Raw genomic sequence first — 15559 nt, forward strand, 5'->3', positions numbered from 1 at the left:
ACGAAGATCAGCTGTTTGTAACAGTCAGAAAAGCAGGTAGAAGCATGGTCTGATATCAGATGACAAGCCATTTTTCTGTAACAGCCTTCGCCGTCTCTGCATTGCCGCTGAGAACGTGGATACACTGCAGCGCATAAGCGGCCTCGCGGGAGAAATCCTCAACGTAAGACTGGCTAGTGGGCGATGAAGTCTTCTGGGCTTTGCCATCATCACCCGAAACCACACCAGTACCATCTGTTGTAGATGTCGGTTTTTGAAGAGAGTTTTGCTTGGCTTCTTCTTGAATCTGCTCGCCGAGTTTCAACACCCGGTCATACCCATCGATGGCAAGATGAGCCAGACCAAGCGAGTGCCAGACACGAGCGAAATTGAATTCCATCTCCTGTTTTTCGGGTAGAAGAGTTCCCGGCTTCTCCCGGACTAGTCGGTATTCATGCATAAAGGACAGTCCTTGCATAATGAGGTAGTGACGATTCTCGGATTGTCGTTTGAGAGAGTGGTGGATAAATGAGAGGGCGATGGAGAGGAGAACGGCTGGGTTTTGGTCGTCTAGAGCGTATGCTCGGAAGAAATAGTTCAGCGCGGGGTAGAAACTGTTTCCGGAGTACAGCATGTGGCCATAGAGCACAAGAAGAGCAATGTCTAACGATTTCGCAGTAATGGGCTCACCGGCTTCATCCCGTGTGGATAGAGTGGCGCGCTCTTTCCAGACAGAATGCCGAATGGGTCGAGGGGTATCTTGTGGCATCGTGAAGTCTATCGCTTTGACTTGGCGAAGCATGAATTTCATGTTTCCGGAGGAATGGAAAAGGGATCGGTGAGGGTCGCCACATAGGTGGCCCAGCATGGAGAACAGTCGGTAAGTGTCGGTGACAAACTGGTATTCTTTGATGAACCAGCGGGCTTCATTGGCCAGTGTCTCTTCATCTCGTGCGCGGAGAGCGCATGCTATAAAGGTGTTAGTAGATAATTACTTGTAAGTGAATTGGACGAACTCACTGAACCAGCAAACATGGATCAATCGCGACTTGGGCTTAGAGTGTAACCAGATACTTGCAATCGCCGCAGAATCAAGGACCTCATAAGCCTCCTCTGTCTCACCTTGTTCTGCTACAAGTAGAGCGTATTGCAGGAATATGTCAAGCCATTCATCGAATGGTATTCCATGGTAGTCAGTAGGAATGACGCCTTGCAAGGGTTCCTCTGAGACATCTCCTAAATGTAACATTAGTATGGTGTATATGGATGAACTGAGCAGGATGACATACCCAAGGTTTCTTGAAGACGGCCCGCCATTTGCTGCATTTCATCCATCATTTTGCCGTTTTTAGTCTGGTTCTTGGATTTTGTACCAGTCGAATATCCCCTAAAGGCAATACTTCGATCCATCGGATAGAACGCCCGATTGTTCCGGAAATCTCGCAATAGAGCATCGGCAATGTCCAGCCAGTCTTCAATGGCTACAGGGACGCCATCTTTGACTTGTGGACTCAACTCCAATAACTTCGCATACAAGAATTGAATATCATCAGTCCTAGTACCTTCGCCAGGTTGCGCCCGTCCTTTGCTAGGGGCTGAAGGAGCTGCGTTCATCAGTGTTGCTGTCTGTGTTGGTTTGGGTGCGATTGACCGGAGGGGTTCTGATCCAGCCATCTTGAACTCTATGGCAAGCTGTTCGAGTCTAGTGTCCTTTCTTCTCCCCCGGCTGCGAGTTTCCTGCCGGCCAATCAGAACTGCCTCGCCGACATACTTCATAGCCTGTTCGCTCATCCCGAGGCTCTCATAGAGCTTAGCGAGTAGTACTCGCGACTCCATATGACTAGCATCGTGTTCAGCGACGAGTAGATAACAGCTTTCAGCATCTTCCATCTTGCCCAGCTGCATACAGCAATCAGCCATGGCCATGAAAAAGCTGATATCGGCATGTTCAGCAGTCTGCTGGATGGGCGTATAGTATCGGAGTGCTTCTTCGAAGAGACCGACTTGTTTTAAAGCATCTGCCACTTCTCTGAAAAGATCACCATAGTCGAAAATCCGGGCACCTTCCGAATCATCTTCTGGGTTAAGCCATTCAAAGTGATGCTAGTTGTATTTTGTTAGTATTGTTATTCGATCATTATCATTATCCAGCATCTAACTCACCAATGCCTCGCCCTGGTGCTTGTCACCCATTTTGAGGCGAAAAACACCCATTTTTATACGAAGCTCCAGCGGAAGACCAAGCCCATATGACTCTCGAGGCCACTGACCAGGCATAAAACCATCGGTTTTGATGCGTCGAGGCGAATCATCAGCGTCCCATTCTCTGTCGTCATCTTCGTGGCCGTCCCACACTGAGTCTTCTCCGCGACCTAGAAGCCAACGTGCAAGTATTTTTAAAGAGATGAGTCCTTCTTCGGGTTGTTTGAGATAGCCAAAAAGTTCAACGTAGATATTGAGATCCGACCAAGTGAATTCGGAGTCCGCAGGGTCGAGGGATAGGTAGTGGTCAATGCTGTCCGCATAATAATCTGCTGCTTTTTGTACGTCATTGAGGTCAATGTATGTCTCTGCAAGATGGCGCAGTGCTCTGGCACTGTGTGGGCAGTCCTTGAGTAGTCTCTCATACTCAGTTGCAGCTCGCCCATTGTGACCTAGCTCACGATAGATAGCTGCTCTCTGGAACCGAATGTTGGTGTTGCCGGGGTTGACCTCAAGGATACGGCTGTAACAATAAGCAACATCATGCAATGCGGACTGCCGATCTTCTCCAGCACGATCCAAGATGAGCCGAGCAACTTTGACCCAGACACCTGGATCTTTCGGCCTTGTATGAGCTCCGTTGAATAGAGCTGCCAGGGCTTTATCGTTTTCTCCTTGTGCGAGAAAAATTTCTGAGAGCAAAGAATGAGCAGCGAACATCTCGGGGTTAATCTGAATCGCCTGCATCACCAGCTCAATGGCCCGTTCGTAGTCTCCATCAATGAAGGCAGAGGTAGCCCCTGAATGAAGATGTTTGAATTCCGGACTGGGCTCCAGTGGTTTGCGTGGTCCTCTTCTGATGCCCTTTCCGCCGCGAGCGCCATATCTTCCGGAAAAGCGTCCACCTCCACGACGGCGGCGCCTGCTGGCGCCTGAATCATCATCATCATCATCCTCCGCGGGTTCGTCTTCATCAGACTCACTGCAATTGTGTTAAATAAAGCTGGAGATGCGATGTCTTAGGATACGTACCTCTCGCTTTCGTCTTCGGATAAGGCAAAGTCCTCGTCCGACATGGCTCCATCGTCAGGCACGGGAGGATACGATACTGGGGGATACCCCTGACTATCGTATTCATTTAGGTAGAAGTCATCAGCTTCCTGCTCTTCTTCGACTTCGCCTTGGCCTTCGTTGGGGTCTTGAGGATATTGATTGATGCTTTGGGGTTGAGTTTGTGGGGTTTGGTCCCCAAACAAACGCGGATCAATCACGGAGGCAAGCATATCCCCGATGTCAAAAGATTGCTCATTTTGCCATGGATAGTGAACTGTTTCATCGATATCCGGATATACCGACTCTCCCTCCTGCATTTCCTCATCCAGAGGAATGCCGTCCGGGTACTGCTGGGAACTCATGGCCACTGACGATTCAATGTTCAATAGAGAGTGTTTCCCACTGCTGATAGAAGGTTCAGCTTAAGGTAATCATCAGAAATGTGGATCACCAAGTGAAGTTCATTATCAATCCAGTATAGTTGAAGTGCACTGGATTTAGGAACGGGTTCAGGTCTAGGCTTGGCAGATGCTCATAGTATCTGTCTCCACCAGGGCTGAAGAAAATATTCAGATTTGACCAAGAGGAGAATTGCCAAGAAAGAAAATAAAATAGAAAATGTCCTTTGACTTTAAAAGCAGAGATATGGAGAAGTCAAGAAAGAATGTTGACGAGGTTCTCGGTGAACCCGTGATCTGCCTGAAACAGAAAAGCCTCTTCACCAAACTTCAATCCCCGACTTCCTCCTCTTCCTCTTCCTCTCTCTCTCTCTCTCTCCACCTAACCTCTTCTCTCCCCCCCTTTTCCTTTCCTTTCCCTCCTTCTTTGGGACTCGGTGGCTTGACTGTGTTTGACACACTATTGCTTCAAGTCTCAATTTCCTTTCGTTCCAGGCCTTAATTTTTCGATCTCAAATTTCCGAGGTGCAGCCCACTGGACTGGTCTGTGCCATCGAACGGAGAGATCTGGATCTTTTCAGCGTCATCTGATACTTTAGGATCTTAGCCTGGATCCTGGTTCAAGGATTTTTTTTTTTTTGATTTTATTTGTTACGCAAACTCAGCAGGTCCTGCAGGTGTTTTGCAGTAATCATTTCCCCCACTGTATTTACTAGTCCTCACAACACGTCGCCTTAAAAACCATGGCCAGTCATATCATTGGCAATCGCAACAGCACTCCTGAAGCATCAAATTCGACTCTCCGTCCTCCATCCTCATCGCGAAACCTCGGATCGCACCAGCTGCGGGCGTCGGCAGACATGTCCGGGTTTCCTTCGCCGCTGTCCGCCCGAAGCATCCGTCCATCATCGGAGGTCTTTTTCAACCAACAAACCCAAGGTCAGAACACGACGGAAGATGCTTTGGACCGTGCCGCTCAACAATGGCTTGCGGACATTGATCAGTACGAAACTACATTGGAAGAAATGGCAGCTGCCACGCTTGATCAGGATTTTAAGGATGAACTCAGTGCTATCGAGCAATGGTTCCGTGTTCTGAGTGAAGCCGAGAGAACTGCGGCTCTATATGCCTTGCTGCAGCAGACCACTCAGGTGCAGATCCGGTTTTTCATCCAAGTCCTGCAGCAAATGTCTCAGGGTCACCCGATGTCCGGGCTGCTGTCCCCTGCCAATTTTGGCGAAAAGGGTATGACAGATTGTCCATTCGTATTTTGGATGTAACTAACCCATCCTTCATCTAGATGCCATGTCCAGCCGACTGAGCGATGCTATGTCGAAGCTTAATATGGACACCTCTTCCCGGAACTCCCTCGGTCGACCCCCGCCATCCCCTGGCGCGAAGCGCAACTCTGTCCTTGACCCTTCCACCATCAATGCGATGTTCCCGGACGCTGCCGCCGCTATTGCGAAGAAGAAGGCCGAATTTACCCAGCAAACTGGCAACGCACCCCCGTCCAACCGCAATAGCGCAGTCTTCGACCGTGCCTCATTTGTGGCGCCCACTATCTCGGCGCCTGACAACAATCAGGACGGTCTGGGCCAACAGCCTGGCTCTCCGTGGACTCAGCGTGGTGTTTCAGACACTCAGCCTCCGATCGCTCGGCCCAAGTCATCCTCTGGACACCAGCCTATGGGCCAGTTCAGCCAACCCTCTGGCATGCGCTCGCCTCTCCCCCAGACCGTCAATATCCCCGCTGCCGATATCGAGCCCCCCCCCTGCTTTCGCCATACAACGTCGGCAACCACAGCTGGGCGTCAATGACCAACACTCCGATGACTGCAACTTTCGGTCAGCAATCGCACCAGAACCCCAACACCCACGCGGATATGGTGGCCAATGCCACGGCAATGAAGCTGGCAGCTTTGTCGACGGTGAACAACCGCATTGCTCTGGACGATGCGCGCAAGTACCGCCGTGCTCGCTCCAATGATGGTCAGGGCAAGAACTCGCATGGAAACCAGATGCTCTCACAGGGCTTGGCTAGTCCAAGCCTGGGTGGACAGCACTTGGTCGCCGGTCAGCTCCTCAACTCTCAGCAGCTGGCAGCTCTGCAGGCTCAGCAACAGGCGGCTATGGCCGGTAGACGGTCTCGCCCAACATCGCCCGGTATTGCTATGCACGGTGGGGGTTTGACCCCCATGGGCTTCACCTCACCCCAGAACAATGGGTTCTTGGCGGCATACGATCCCACCAACCCTCTTATGGGCAATGGATTGGGCTCTTTGAACATTGGGCAGTTTGGTCTGGGTAGTGAAGGCTACCTGTCGGATCACTCGGAGGTTACACGAGGCCGCTCTCCACGGGGTCGCCGTGGCAGCTCGAAGCCGCCCGAGGACCCCACAGACCCGGCTCTTCTGAAGGATATCCCCAGCTGGCTGCGATCCCTCAGGCTGCACAAGTATACCGACAACCTGAAGGACCTCCAGTGGACGGAACTGGTCGAGCTGGACGACAAGGCACTGGAAGATCGCGGTGTCAACGCTTTGGGTGCACGCAACAAAATGCTAAAGGTAAGCACTACTTGATATTTGATTCTGATCATCCACTAACATTTCAATTAGGTCTTTGAGCAGGTCAAGGAGGCCCGGGTTGATGGTAAATTCGAAAATCTGGTTTAATGTGATATTTGAATTTAAAGTCAGCGACATCATGGTACTTGCATTTTCCTTCTGCTATGTTTTGCAGCATAATCGAGGATAAATGTTTCAGATGGTGTGATATGAACAGATTCATGAGAAAGGCTCAGGATTATTGAACATTGGATTCGGGTTAATAGTAGATATGAACATGATTGATTTGATTTACGTTAAATACTCTTCTAAATGGTGTTGCGCTCTTGAATATCGTGTAGTGTAGGGTAGTATACTAAGTCTTTTGAAGCATCGGAATATCATTTTGGGGACCAGGTGAAAGTGGCCCGTGCGCTTGTAGAAACTCGCTGCCACCTCCGACCTCCATCTGTTCAAGCCGAAAGTTGCTGTGTCCACCCCTCTACGAGAATATCTCTTGGTGCAACAATTTTGTCGTCATCGAAGAGCAACAGCCCTGCGATCTTGGTCAAACCCAGCAAACCTCCGTTCAAGACGTGATCAGTACCCGCCACGAACACCTCGGAGCCATAGCTCGAACTCTCAAACCAAACATCAACTACAACAAATCGGAGAATAAAGAGACACCAAGCCATCCAAAATGGCACCCACAAAGCAGGAACTCTCCCTGCTAATCACCCCTCTCGTACCAGAGGCCGTCCAGCACAACAACCGCGTATGACATTCCCACATCCCACATCCCATCCAACCACCCCTATCCCACATCCATATTCCCTACACTATTACCAGATCCGCATCCGAATCCTCTATTCTAATATCATACAAACTAATACAAAAAAACACAGGTCCTCTCCTCCCTCCACAGCCTAACATCCTTCCTCCTCGGTCTATCCGCCGGAATCCTGGCCCTGCAATCCGGCTACGGCTTCGCCTTCTACTTCCTCGGCACAATCCTAGTATCAGGGCTCTTCCATGCAGTTTTGATCCGCCGCTCCGGCGGCGCAGGCGCAGGCTCGTTCTTCCCTGGTAGTAACACTGGCGAGATCGAGGGTGTTATTGAGATGGATGAGAAGAGTAAGGCTGTGCGCATGCAGCTTGGTGGGAAGGCTGGTCCCAGGAAGATTCTTCGTAAGGGTGCTTGGAGGGATGTTTGGTTTGGTGGTGGTGTTATGAGTGAGGCGCTTAGTGGGTTTGTTCTTGGGTGGGCTGGTGTTGGCGGTGTTTTGAGGTGAAATGAAAAGAAGTATCGGCTGGTGGGATCTTGGATTCTATTTAAAAGCTGGGTGGATTTGTTGGGTGATGTTTAGAGGTTGTATATGCTCTGTACGAATTGAATTTGCATTTTAATTGATACTTAGGGACTTTTGGCTGAGATGGTGGTTTTCATATTTTGGTATATCTTAAAGCATGTTTGCAGGTTGGAAGCTCGCTTTAGATATTACGTTGCGGGACAGATGGTAGATGTCAAGACTATGGCTCAAGGCTCAAGCATATATACAGATTGTCTTGAAAAGTAGCTAAAGATCCAAAAATACTCCAGCTGCTGATTTATTCTTCCTCGCCCACAACATCATCAACAACCTTCTCGAACTCCTCCAAAACCTCCTTAGAAACCGGATAAGTATACCCAACCGAAGGAAAGGCCCTACTCTTAACCTCCTCCCTATAAGCCTCAATCCCCCTCCTAGCCTCCCCCAAACATCCGCATAAGTCTTAACAAACTTAGGCAAAAACCTCCCCCTCCGGGAAATTCCCAAGCATATCAACCTGCACAAGCACCTGTCCCGAACACCCATTCCCAGAACCAATCCCAATAGTCGGGACGCTTAGCCGCTGCGTAACAATCGCCGCAATCTCAGGCGGCACAGCCTCAATAAGAACCATACAAGCACCAGCCTTCTGCACAGCCAACGCATCCCGCAGCAGTTTCACTGCGCCCGCGGCTGACTTGCCCTGCACACGGAACCCGCCTAGAGAGTGCTGTCGCTGCGGTGTTAGTCCGATGTGCGCCATGACGGGGATCCCAGCTTGTGAGATCTTGCGGATTGTTGATGCCATCTCTGCTCCGCCTTCGAGTTTCACGCCTTTCATTCCGCCTTCTTTTACCATTCGGATTGCAGAGGTTAGGGCTTTTTCTGGGGTTGTTTCGTACGAGCCCATTGGTAGGTCTGCGATCTATATGGATTGTGAGATGATGCATTTTGTTGGGGGTGGGGTGGGGTGCATGTAGTATGTATTTTGGATGGGGTATGGTATGCATGTATGCATGCATGTGCGCAGTACTCACAGTAAAGGCGCTCTTGACGGCGCGGTTTACACTCCGGCAATGGAGGAGCATCTCGTCCATTGTTACTTCATTTGTATCTTCCATGCCCATTGCGACCATTGCGAGGCTGTCGCCTACGAGCACGATCTCCATTCCGGCTGTGTCGGCGACATGGCCGCTAGGGAAATCGGATGCTGTGAGGACTGTGATGGGTTCGTTCTTTTTGTAGAGGTTTTGAATGGTCTGGATTGTTACTTTTTTGCGTGTGCTGGCGGCTGTTGAGCCCATTGGTGAATGGGAGCTATATTGCGCGATGCATGATTTAATTGGTGATTGACGTAGAGGAATGGCCAAGCTTCTGAAGTGCAGTGGACGCCTCAAGCAATTGACTGATTTTAAAGTCATTTTGAGCTGAATAGATTTTAATATATCTCTGTAGAATCTGCAAAAGGGAAATGAGAGGTGAATATAAATTGAAGAAAAAGACTTGACGTTCTGGCGGATGCGGCGTAGTTCGCAGTACTTGGAACTATGGGGCCCCGTTGAACCTCGGCCATCTATATGCCTCGCTTGTTGACTCCTCTTTTCTCGGTTTTGTCGATTTTCTCTATTTCTCTCTTTATCTATTGATCTATTGATCTATTTAATTTTTATTAATTTACATGTGGTACATCCTAACATCATACAATATCAATAACCCCAGTCATACCCACCCTAGAGCTTCTTGAGCAGCTTCATATCAGTCTTCAGCCGAATAGAAAGCCCAATAATAGAAGCGACAAGGGCCATTGCACCGGCATAGAAAATAGCCGGACGGTACCCCATAATCCCCTTATTCTCTCCGCCAGCAGCATCGAGGATGAACCCGGCAATGGGGGCGCCCTGTATGCATAGTTAGTACTGCAAGCTCATATATCAAACCACTTCAACAACCACAGCTAGTCAACTTACAAGCAAATACCCCCCTGCCCAACCTGTCACGACCATCCCCATAACAACAGACACCCTTGCCGAGCCAAATGTATTTCCAACAACGGTAGGCATGGTTGAAAAGAAGCCTCCATTCGCCATACCATTGACAATAACAAAGACGACCAAAGGCCCCAGTGAAGTTGAGATAGGCCAGATAATCAACATGCTCAGTGCACTTAGCAGAAGAGAAATAAATAGCGTATTCAGCGGTCCGACGAAATCACTGCATAGCCCACAAAGTAATCTCCCCAGCGCAGAGGAGAAATTGAACGCTGCGACGATACCTGCTCCAGTGCCGGATGACATCCCCAGTGAAGCTGTGAAGAGAGGTAGGAAGAAGGGTGGGACTAGGAGGGGGAATGTGGCGATTGCACCCATTGCAAAAAGGAGGACGAAGCGGATGTCACGGAATAGACGCCTGCAGAGGGCATTAGTTTGCTAACAATGACAGTATACCATAACAAAAGGCATGGTAGTAATGTAGGAGTAGAACATACCAATCCACAACAGCCGAAGGTGGAATCGGAATCCGCTGCTTAATCAAATACGCAGCTGGCAAGCCCGTACCCCAAGTAGCAAACCCAATAATCCGGAACGTCCACTGCACGCCCACGCGCTCGAGGAGCGCATTCATCACGAAGCTAATCACAGCACCGCCGAGTCCGCCCGCTGCATAGACGATTCCATTCGCGATTCCGCGCTTCGCTCGGAAATACTGCGCCGGTGTGACGGAGACGACCATGAAGCAGAGACTGTAGTACTGGTTAGTAAGAGTATATCCAGCATCCATGCATACTATACATGGACACAAGTTCCAAACTGGATCAATCTCACCTAATACCAATTCCCATAACAATACCCGCCGTAGCAAACAATCCCCCGATATTCATAGCCGAGAACCCACTCAACACCTCCCCAAGACCGAGAAAGAATACACCCGCAATGGCAGATCTGCGCGTCCCGAGTTTACGGATAATGCGCGCATTCAGAACACCCAGGAAAGAGATACATGCTGTTGCGAGGGATCCAACGAATGCCAGCGTTGATGATGACGATACGCCTTCTTTGACAAGTGCAGCTTGAAGAATTCCCCAGCAGTAGGATGTTCCGATGAACCACCATGTTACCACTGCGCAACCTGATATCACGACCCAGGCTTCGCCGCCGTCTGGGACTTGAGAGTCTGCTAGCAGGGATTGTTGCATTATGTCCGTTTCCGAGGGGGTGTTGGGGGGGTCATTTTGGGTTGTTCGTGGCGGTCTTTCTTCTAGGTTTTTTGTGTTCAGGTCTTGGAGGGAGATTCCGGTGCTTGTTGATTGGGGATTTGACATTTTGCTGCTGTGTAGCTTTTATCTCCTTTGAGGAATGGAGGAGGGAGGAGGGATGAGTTTGTGAAATATCAGTTTTATTAGCTTTGGAAGGAATACTATGGATCCACATAACCCTTTTGCTGAAGAAAGTTAATTGAAAAATTATATCGTCGATATACATCATGGATGTTTTTGGAAGGCGCTAGTTCGAAATAGGAAATTATCTTGATTCTAGAGGTCATCATGTTAACTAGTTTAATCTTCAAAACTCTTAATTACATATCTTGAAATTTGTCCAACTATCAAAGATTTCGCTTAGCTCGAGTAGCTCTTGGAAATATTTTGACAAAAGACAAGCTAGAGCTTCGAGTTTTGCCGATATGTGGATCAGATTGGGGTTGGGCGGTTAGACTCGGAAGAAGTGGAGATGCGTTAATATGTAACAGGGCGTGGATCAGGATGATTGATTATGAATCAGATATCTAACACCTGGACAGATTTGAAGGCAAGGTTACCAATGATGGGTTACGCGGAGGTTTGCTAAGGGACTACAGAGTACACAGGTCATGTTCAAAAGATAAGGTGGAATAGATTCACCAAGTGTCTATCAAAGATAGATGTATGTAAGCAAAAGGGGTACCTATGTATCTCCCTAGGAAGAAACTAAGGAGGTCCATTCCAAACAATCCGTTTCTCCCCAGATCCAAAAGGGTCAACAAACAAGACCCAGACCAAATAAACCAACACACGCGAGCCAAGGGAATAGTGCTGAAAGAATATTATCACAACAACAGGACGTCCACAGTCAATGCCATGGAATACATCCAATATAGACAGTGCTAAGTGACAAAAAGTATAGAGGGGAGCGAAAATGACAAGAGCGAAAACGATATTAACAGGTCATAATCGGGGTATATCAGATCAGACTCCAAACCAGGGAGAAACAACTGATCGATGCAGACAAGTAGCAAGCAGGAGATGCAGTCAAAATCGAGGAAATGAAGCGCAGAAATAAAGAAAACAAGACGAATCACTCAATGTGGGGGATCACGTCCGAGGAATTGGCAACGGCACTTTGGAGAGCGCTGGTCAAGTCGATGTGGAAGAAAGGCCGGTTCATGCCCTGCACGAGCGCAACCTTAGGGCGACGCTGGTATGGCTTGCTGTCCGTGATATCGCGGTTGAACTTGTCCTCACGGACGACCTCGGAGTTCTCGGATGCGGTCTCGATGCCGTCGGTCTCCAACGCGATGGTGTTGGAATCAGACTTGAGGCCTGATTCGAGATCCGCGTTCTTGTGGAGGGACTGTTCGCGCTGGTTGGCGACGATTTCGGCATGGGCAGCGGCTGAGGCGTTGCCTTCAATCTCGGCCACGCTGAAAATGGGTTTCCACCGGTGGAAGCCGTCGCTAGCAACGGGTGTCGGGTAACCGAAGCCTGCGGCAGCCAGGCCGCGCTTTGTCCAGCGGTTGTTGATGTGTGCGAAGTGCCATTGAACGGTGCGGGGGAGGCGTACATATCCAGCTGGTTGCGGACGTCGATCAGGTTCTGGATTGAGGTTACGTCGACATTGTTCACGGATGAGAAGTCCAGAATAATGGCTTGGAGAAGGGGTAGGTGTGACTCGTCGTCGCTTTGCTTGCCGCGGCGGGGACCGGCGTCGTTCCAGGGACGTTCACCACGGTTGCTGTAGGCCTGGGGGTTCGTTCGGCGGGTGCTCTTGAAGATGGTTTGAACCAGGGTATCGGTGTAGTGGTTGGCGTTGGGGTAGTTAAAGCCTTCAGAGAAGCGGTAGATGAAGATGCCAGGAAGGGGTTGCTCCACATCGATATCGGGGTTGGAGCCATCAGTGTGGTTGATGGGAAGGAAGATGGTTCGTTGGTGGTCGTCCTCGTCGTCAGAGGGAGCCTTGTTAGTTCCGAACGATCCGTACTTTCCATCGCCATCCAACAGGTGGTCTCCGACAACGGAGTGGATAGTAACACGGCCCAGGAACTGACCGCGGGCCTTGGCCAGTCGGAAAAGTAGGACTGCAAGCGAAACACAGACTGTGCAGTAGATACCATTTTCAATGGAACTGAAGACAGTGACAATGACACCAATAAAGAAAATAATCGCATCAAGCGGAGATACGCGCCAGAACTGGTAAACAGTGTTCGGGGGAGTGATCAGATCGCCCACAGCGTGGATAATGACGCCGGCCAAAGAAGCCTTGGGGATGTAGAAGAAGAGAGCAGGCAGAGCATAGATAGCCAAGAGCACCACGACCGCGGTAATGACACCAGCAAGGGGTGTGCGCACTCCAGCTTTAGACTTGATAGCTGTCCGGGAGAAAGATCCAGTCGCGGGGTAGCCACCGAGGAAGGGCCCGAGAAGGTTACTCACGCCAATGGCCACAAACTCCTGAGAGGGATCGATGGTGTAGTTGTTAACACGACCGAAGGACTTGGAAATGGCAATGTGCTCAATCAGAAGAACAATAACCGCAGCCGGAAGCTCGCCAATGAAGGACTTAATGATCTTAGCATCCATAGTGGGTACGGCGGCTTGCTGGAATCCTCGAGGGACGGTCCCGAGGAGCTTGAATGCCGGGTGATCCCTTCGGTGCAGGTTCGTGGCGGCACTAATCATAGTGTAAAACAAGATCACAAACACGGTCCGAAGAGTCGAGATGAAGAACCACATCTTGGCCCTGGCAGGCTGCTTCTTCGCGGCGTAAGTGCATGCTGAACGGATCATGTAAAGCATTGCACAGGCAGTGACACCCATAGCAGCATCCAATGTCGAACTGGGGAGGTGTTTGAGGGTGTTAATAATGACCATGTAGGTGGCACCGCGTGTACTAAATTTGGCTGTCTCGCCCAACATAGTCGAAACTTGTCCGGCGCAAATGTTGATAGCCGATCCAGTCATGAAGGCCGAAATAGCGGGGAGAGAGATGAAATCGACAATAAATCCAAGGCGGAGGAGACCCAGCACTAGAACAATAGCACCGCAAATGACAGCAAGAGCGGATGCGATCAAATGGGCAGGGTAATCTGGGTACTCCTCGTGGACTTTAAGGACGATAGTTCCTGTAAGAGTTGACATGACGGCCACAGGCTATGAGATGAGGTCAGTAACGTTATTTTGATTTTCAACCGGTCGCATTATCACTCACCCCAATGGTGATATCCTTTGACGTAGCAAAGAACCAATAGATCAAAACTCCCATGAACGAGGAGTACAGACCATACTGTACCTCCAGTTCAGCCAGGTTAGCATAGGCCATACCCTGTGGCACAACGACCGCTCCCACGGTGATACCGGCAACCAAGTCACCGTACAGCCATGTTAGGTTGTAGTTGCCAATCCATGTGAGGAAAGGGAATAGACTGATCAGATATCTGCCCAGTTGGGCTCCGGATGGGGTGATTTCGCGAATCCAATCGACACTTGTCGGCTCGGGTTCGTTGTATGAGCATGTGTCGACGGTGCCCATGGAAAATTGCGATTCGCCTCTTGTAACGGCCTCATCGGTAGCACCCAGGGGATCTCTGTATGCGAGCTTGATACCCAGGACCTTGGCCAGGGTGTGGCCAATACTGGAATTGGCCTCGCCCGATTTTCCGGACATGATGAATATGCTTTGTACAGACCGGTGATGACAATATCAAAAGCCGGGTTTGGACGAAGCTTCACCAAAAGGAAGACGTGTGTTGATGGAAGTTTGGAAAGATGGAGACTCTCAAAAATGAGGTGATGATCAGGGATATAAAAAGAATGTCAAATCAGACGATCACGCACTTTGTATAGCGCGACCAAAAAAAAAAATAAAAAATGGAAAAGAATGGATGCGTGATTCGATCGCAAATGGCGCAATATCTAAGCTCCCCAGATTCAAATTAAGATTTGCCTGGGTGGAAATTTCCGCTTAGCTCGCTTGAGTCGAATTTAGTCGAATTCACGCAAGGGTTATACGAGGGCTAGACTTGTACGGAATGCTCCTCGAAGTAAAATAATCAAGAAGAAAAAGCAAAAACTGGTTGAAAGCGAGCCCACGTTGTTAAAACCCAGGAGGGATTTCACGCGTGTCCACCGATGATCCGAGTTGATCAGTGAAGAGCGTAAACCGGCAGGTCCCACTCGGTCTGGAAGAATGACGACTCGTGGAGTATATCCGTTTTAAACATGGGGCCCATGGTCGACAAGAGACGGAATACTTGGCTTATTATGCCCTAGTTGTTTCAAGCACTGTCACACATAGCTGTTAAGCCATTCCTTGTTCTCATGACATTTTGCTCACCTGATAGCCCATGTATATCGTTCCAAATTGATGAAGATGAACGTTCTCGGTGACTAAACTGCGGGACCACACTGCAGGAGCCGTCCTCATGCCAAGAAGTGTGGATGACGAATGACAACGCGCCTCGATGAGATTTGCCCCAAGAAGATCAACCAGTGGGGCCACAAGACCAATCACGGACCTTCTAGAACACGCAATCTGGAGGCGAGATGGTGAAAGGGAAAAATGAGGTTCCACGTTTGAATGGTACGTTGAGTAGTGGATTGTGGTGGATTATGGTGGATTTTGCTGGATTGAATTGTTTCAAGAATCTTCTTAAAACTGATTAACTTTATTCCAGGGCCACCGCCTTGGATATCATGTTACATAATTCTAAAGCTTCTTTGATGTTTTTTATATTTTTAAAGAAAGGAACCATACAATATTATGCCCATAGCTCCACACTGACGGGTCTAAATCATATTGATCATCCGCCGCGTGGTCCC

At 49.5% G+C, this 15559-nt stretch overlaps 8 protein-coding genes across 8 annotated transcripts; 4 read left to right on the forward strand and 4 right to left on the reverse strand.

Moving 5' to 3' along the window:
• Positions 1-55: 55 nt before the first annotated feature.
• On the reverse strand, positions 56-3596 carry N7487_006855 (tetratricopeptide repeat protein; the record flags this gene model as incomplete). The annotated part of the gene is made up of 5 exons (XM_056874602.1): positions 56-948; positions 1000-1215; positions 1269-2082; positions 2143-3163; positions 3214-3596. The coding sequence occupies 5 exons, from the start codon at positions 3594-3596 to the stop codon at positions 56-58; spliced, it is 3327 nt and encodes a 1108-aa protein (XP_056732322.1).
• A 779-nt stretch (positions 3597-4375) lies between these two features.
• N7487_006856 (uncharacterized protein) lies at positions 4376-5453 on the forward strand (the record flags this gene model as incomplete). The annotated part of the gene is made up of 2 exons (XM_056874603.1): positions 4376-4877; positions 4933-5453. 2 exons carry the CDS (start codon positions 4376-4378, stop codon positions 5451-5453), a joined length of 1023 nt encoding a protein of 340 aa, XP_056732323.1.
• Positions 5454-5464: 11 nt separating this feature from the next.
• On the forward strand, positions 5465-6310 carry N7487_006857 (RNA-binding protein VTS1; the record flags this gene model as incomplete). Its single annotated transcript, XM_056874604.1, has 2 exons — positions 5465-6202; positions 6254-6310. 2 exons carry the CDS (start codon positions 5465-5467, stop codon positions 6308-6310), a joined length of 795 nt encoding a protein of 264 aa, XP_056732324.1.
• A 163-nt stretch (positions 6311-6473) lies between these two features.
• On the forward strand, positions 6474-6781 carry N7487_006858 (uncharacterized protein; the record flags this gene model as incomplete). Its single annotated transcript, XM_056874605.1, has 2 exons — positions 6474-6537; positions 6624-6781. 2 exons carry the CDS (start codon positions 6474-6476, stop codon positions 6779-6781), a joined length of 222 nt encoding a protein of 73 aa, XP_056732325.1.
• A 100-nt stretch (positions 6782-6881) lies between these two features.
• Positions 6882-7473, forward strand: N7487_006859 (EMC6 family protein; the record flags this gene model as incomplete). Its single annotated transcript, XM_056874606.1, has 2 exons — positions 6882-6956; positions 7087-7473. 2 exons carry the CDS (start codon positions 6882-6884, stop codon positions 7471-7473), a joined length of 462 nt encoding a protein of 153 aa, XP_056732326.1.
• A 316-nt stretch (positions 7474-7789) lies between these two features.
• N7487_006860 (3-methyl-2-oxobutanoate hydroxymethyltransferase) lies at positions 7790-8912 on the reverse strand (the record flags this gene model as incomplete). Its single annotated transcript, XM_056874607.1, has 3 exons — positions 7790-7930; positions 7976-8416; positions 8529-8912. The coding sequence occupies 3 exons, from the start codon at positions 8910-8912 to the stop codon at positions 7790-7792; spliced, it is 966 nt and encodes a 321-aa protein (XP_056732327.1).
• A 309-nt stretch (positions 8913-9221) lies between these two features.
• N7487_006861 (uncharacterized protein) lies at positions 9222-10810 on the reverse strand (the record flags this gene model as incomplete). The annotated part of the gene is made up of 4 exons (XM_056874608.1): positions 9222-9389; positions 9459-9897; positions 9977-10231; positions 10314-10810. 4 exons carry the CDS (start codon positions 10808-10810, stop codon positions 9222-9224), a joined length of 1359 nt encoding a protein of 452 aa, XP_056732328.1.
• A 1009-nt stretch (positions 10811-11819) lies between these two features.
• N7487_006862 (SLC26/SulP family anion transporter) lies at positions 11820-14405 on the reverse strand (the record flags this gene model as incomplete). The annotated part of the gene is made up of 3 exons (XM_056874609.1): positions 11820-12245; positions 12326-13891; positions 13950-14405. The coding sequence occupies 3 exons, from the start codon at positions 14403-14405 to the stop codon at positions 11820-11822; spliced, it is 2448 nt and encodes an 815-aa protein (XP_056732329.1).
• Positions 14406-15559: the final 1154 nt, after the last annotated feature.

Source organism: Penicillium crustosum (genome assembly GCF_028827405.1).
Source record: "Penicillium crustosum strain IBT 35664 chromosome Unknown utg000002l_segment0_segment0, whole genome shotgun sequence".
NCBI classification, from domain to species: domain Eukaryota; kingdom Fungi; phylum Ascomycota; class Eurotiomycetes; order Eurotiales; family Aspergillaceae; genus Penicillium; species Penicillium crustosum.